The sequence below is a fragment of the Sinocyclocheilus grahami genome, unplaced genomic scaffold (assembly GCF_001515645.1).
Source record: "Sinocyclocheilus grahami isolate Dianchi unplaced genomic scaffold, SAMN03320097.WGS_v1.1 scaffold2064.1, whole genome shotgun sequence".
NCBI classification, from domain to species: Eukaryota; Metazoa; Chordata; class Actinopteri; order Cypriniformes; family Cyprinidae; genus Sinocyclocheilus; species Sinocyclocheilus grahami.
Window position 1 is genome coordinate 49,325 of NW_015507243.1, and position 5,016 is coordinate 54,340.

A 5,016-nucleotide genomic window follows, 5' to 3' on the forward strand; every position below is an offset into this window, starting at 1 on the left:
ACTCACGGCTTGCTTAGTTCACTTGACAGATTGCACAGACACTATTCAGGGTTTCTACCCATTTTCCATTTTAAAATTCCATACTTTTCCCAGACTCAAATTTCCAAACCTCTCGGTAGATTTTCAGACCATCTTTAACAAACGGTTCATAGAGCATTATTTTCAGCTTTATATTTGGTATACAGTACAGTCATTTACAATCTGTAAATGTTTATTTTCTCAGGGGGGTTTTTTCACGGATTTTCTCGAAGTGACAACCTACAGTTCCGAAAATAAAAAAAATAAAAATAATACATGCACACAAGAAACTTTTGTGCCCTCGAGAAACTATTCACATGCATTTTTTGCATGCTTACACATTACAATTTCTAGTTTTATATAACCTATTTTCTTTAAATTTGGCTTTTCATTTGGCATTTCACCGTGAAATGGGCTGATGATGCAATAGGTAGCTCTGTGTGCGTTGTCCTATATGCTAAGTTAATAAAAGTAAAGTAAAGTAAAGCTAATAAATGGAACCTTATTGGAAAGTGTTACCATAAAATATTTTTCCTGCATGTCATGTGACCATAAACCGACATCAGAGAACCGTGGACATGTGAACGCATCGTTAAATTATTGAAATATTAACCTAAAACCTCAAGAGGACTACAAGTTAATATCTGAGCTCAAACCAGTTTATGAATCCCTTAAATTCACATATTTAGACTTGACCATCAGCATATAGTTCACATTACAATTTAGACACAGAGAAGTCCAGAAGACGAACATCAGCTTGTATACACCACAGAGGAAGGTATTATCTTAAATAGATTATAATACAATACAGATTACACAATGTCTCTGCAAAAATAATTTAACATTTAATTATTAAGATACACAAAACAACTCAGATCAGAACACAGCTGTACTGGTGAAGATGCAGTTTCAAATCTCTGAATATTGGTGCCACTAACCTGCTAACCTTTGTCGGTGACTAGTTGTTCCTCAGAAGTGCTCATGCAAACTTGAGCTCGTTTCAGCGCAGACAAACACGGATGAAACCTTACAAAAGATTCCTAATAAACACACACACTCCCACTCGCTCAAATGATACGAAGCACGTTTTATTACTACAGAAACGAAGATATTCATCTCATACAAAACAACTCGTCATAAAATAAATACTGAAAAAGTGTTCATCTGCTGAGAACCGCGACATGTGCAATATTTGAAATCCTGTGATGATCCCAAAACAACCTTAAGACGTCCAGCCCCCTGAAGCTGTCCGTCAAACGAGGACTGACCAATCAGGGAGCATGTGAAGGTGTCAGTCTAATTCTATTGGCTGTCATGTCTCTCTCTGTGTTCAGCTCCACCAATCAGCAGTGAGCAGAGACCTCAGCCAATTGTTAGCAGCCTCTTCTTCATGACATATTCATAAGACTGAATGACCAACCTGCTCACGCGGATCAGAACCAGCGGCTCAGGAACAGGATATCCCGCTCTGAGGTGCTAGCAGAGTGGAAGCACAGGCTAAAGGAGAGGTCAGAGGTCACCGGCTGATGTCACGGGCTCCACTGAAGTGTTCAGCGTCTCGGACAGGACTGAAGAAGGGATGAAGCAGCGCAGCGGAGAGAGGCAAGCGCCGATCCGGCTCATATTCCAGCAAGCCCTCCAACAAATCAAAGAAGAGATGATGCTCCTCTGTCTCACACAACACATACCTCTGACAGAGAGAGAGAGAGAGAGAGAGAGAGAGAGAGACAGAGTTTGAATTTCAACACACCTTTATCAACAACATTACACAATCAGTCCCTACTTTATAAACACACAATTAATTTTAAATACAAAAACCACACCAAAATAACAGCATACATAGATTATCTAACTAAATCCTAGGGATGTAACAATATTATCAATATCGAAATATCACGATATTATCGCGGTCGCATGACGATATGAAACGATAGGTCTTCCGGGCAAAAAGTGTCGTTTTTAACTTTTTATTCTAAAAGGCATAAAAGGTGTTTAAAGTTGTGTTTTGGGTCATTATGCTTTGGCACAGTATCAGACGAACTCAAACCGAAAGCACAATATGCTTCATCTCTTCATCAAGTCTGTTTCAAAGCGAAGCACACACTTGGTTCAGACGATCGGCTCGTGATCCGGTGTTTTCTGCGTCTCAGAACGACTCGTTCACACTGAATGAATGCAGTCCACTCCTTTATTTAATCTTCTGTGAGTTTAGCGCTGGTTTGGGAACGCAGCAGACACCAGTTATGCTTTATTTCAGCGGCAGATGATGACAGCGTTTCACTAGATTTCCAGTGAGATGTGTTTGTGTTGTTGTAAGCATGTTTTCACTGAAGCTGGAGTTTCCTTCTGAATAAAAGATTAAAGTGCAGTAAGAATAGCTGACAGCTAGCGGTTTAAATGCAGCCCAAAACATCTCTTTCAAGTGTAGAAATTAGGAAAGAAGTATTGTACTTTCCCTGCTGTACAGTGTATATAATCTACCTATGAAATATTCATTTTCATTTATTTTACAATATATGGCTGTCACTGTTATTGTTGTTATTATTCTATTCTAATATGTTTGGCTTCCTCAAACCCCAGTGTGAATGTAATTTAGACAGACAGTATTTCACAAATAAAAAGAGAGTTGAGTCCCTTTAAAGTTCAGGTACGAGTCAATTCACTGACTTTCTTCTGACTTAAGTTTTCTTAATTAAGAACATGTTGCAGCTCTTAATTCTGAACTCTGTGTTTGAGCGCGCGCGCGCACGGCATCCGGTGCGTGAGGTGTGTACGCGCTCTGGCGTAGTTTACGTTAACGGGTGTGTTGATATCCAGCCGACACACCTTTATCAACAACATTACACAATCAGTCCCTACTTTATAAACACACAATTAATTTTAAATACAAAAACCACACCAAAATAACAGCATACATAGATTATCTAACTAAATCCTAGGGATGTAACAATATTATCAATATCGAAATATCACGATATTATCGCGGTCGCATGACGATATGAAACAAGGTCTCATCAAAGCGATTAAATAAAACTTGAGAAAGTAAATTAATGATATTAAATATCATGCAGCCTCGCATCATCTTCTTTGATCCGCGTCGTACCTAACAACGTCCCTTAGCTGTTATAAATTCACTGTAAACTGCGGCTTCTTGCTGTAATAAAGCATAATGCTATTGTAAATTCACAAACTATACGATTAAATTACTTAAATAAATGCGATGCAGGATTAATATATGCGCTTTAATTATTTACATATGTGTGCGTGTCACAGTAAATAAACGCTGCTCCGCACAAACTGTAAAGAAATGGACAAATGTTAAATATTATGTAGATATTTGAATTAAATGTTGTTTGGACAATATTAAACGAGGATTACTTCACGTAGTGTAAAACAATCGTCAGGCCGTGGGCGCCCTCTGCTGGCATTTGTTATAATGCATAATGTACACTAGCTCCATTGTTTATAACACAATATATTTGTTAAATAAAACTATATGATTACTTGCTTTTGATACTTTATTTAAACGAATTATTATTGCCTCAGTGGTATTACATACGCATTTTAAGTCATTTTAAAGGCTATTGTTCACGTAGGTCTATTTTATTACTACAAAAAATGAATTATAATGATCCAATTAACAGTCAGAGTAATCAGTCACTCACTCTCAGAGGTCTGCAGTTCTCTCGGACGTATCGTCCCGCAGACGTGCTCTCGTCCCAGTCCAGACGACCTCTGTAAAAGTACTTCTGCTTCCTGAGTGCAGAGGTCAAGTCATTCTCACACTGGACTCTATTCACACGGACTACATCAATCAACGCTCAGAGTGTTTCCTGACCTCGTTTTCCGGATCATTCTGGAAGGAACAGGTCCATGTACTCGCTCCATCATGGCCAGATGCTCCCTGTTATCATGAGTCTAAAACACACACATACATGTAGAAAAGAACACGTATGGATCTGATTCAGGAACAGTTATGTTTATATTTATGAGCATCAGCAGAGATGGATTGTGGTTTAATATACACTACTGGTCAAAGGTTTCTGAATAATTGAGATGTTTTTGAAGTCTCTTCTGCTCACCAGGGCTGCATTTATCTGATCAAAAATAGAGTAAAAACAGTGAAATATTATTATAATTTGAAATCACCGTTTTGTCAGAATCAGAATTAGCTTTATTCGCCAAGTGTGCACAAACAAACAAGGAATTTGCTGTGGTTTTTAAGGAGCTCTTGGTGCATACAGTACATGCATACATATATGACATGAGAACAGAAAGAACATTTAAATAAGTAAGAGTAAAGAGAGAGAAAATAATAATAATATGGTATTTTATTTCATGTTATCAAATATACAGTATATACAGTAAAAGTGTAATATTATAATAATGTAATGTATTTCTGTGATGCGCAGCTGTATTTTCAGCATCATTCCTCCAGTCTTCAGTGTCACATGATCTTCAGAAATCAGTATAATATGCTGATCTGCTGCTCGAGAAACATTTCTGATTATCATCAATGTTGAACACAGTTGTGCTGCACAATATTTCAGTGGAAACTGTGATACATTTCCGTTAAAATGTTTGGGGGGTGTGTGAGTTTAATTAATACTTAATTAATACTGTGTGAATTTAATACATTTATCCATCAAGGATGCATTAAATTGATCAAAAGTGACATTCTATAATGTTACAAAATATTTATATTTCAAATAAATGCTGTTCTTTTGACCTTTCTGTTCATCTGTGAATCCTGAAAAATGAAATGTATCAGTTTCCACAAAAACATTGTGCCGCACAACTGTTGTGGAAATCCCGCTGATGCTCATAAATATGGCAGACAAGCAGTAAACTCATGTGACTGAAACACAATAAATTCACACACACTCTCAAAGTCAAACACACACCTGGAAGAGCGTGTATCCGCGGTAGAACTCAAACAGAATACAGCCGATACTCCAGACATCACACGGCTGACTCCAGCCCAGCTCTACAGAAACA

The 5,016-nt window shown here is 37.6% G+C and overlaps 1 protein-coding gene across 3 annotated transcripts in view; it reads right to left on the minus strand.

The window, feature by feature from the left end:
- Positions 1-1,085: 1,085 nt before the first annotated feature.
- Positions 1,086-5,016, minus strand: part of clk2b (CDC-like kinase 2b) — a 28,357-nt gene continuing 24,426 nt past the window's right edge. For 2 of the 3 annotated variants that reach the window (XM_016260356.1, XM_016260355.1), the window contains exons 10-14: positions 4,923-5,005; positions 4,101-4,115; positions 3,857-3,936; positions 3,684-3,774; positions 1,086-1,708 (exon numbers count right to left, since the gene is read on the minus strand). In XM_016260356.1, coding sequence (XP_016115842.1) covers positions 1,535-1,708; positions 3,684-3,774; positions 3,857-3,936; positions 4,101-4,115; positions 4,923-5,005 — 443 coding nt within the window. In that variant the 3' untranslated portion in view covers positions 1,086-1,534. The remainder of the gene's footprint in view (positions 1,709-3,683; positions 3,775-3,856; positions 3,937-4,100; positions 4,116-4,922; positions 5,006-5,016) is intronic. The other variant, XM_016260359.1, reaches the window with a different exon arrangement.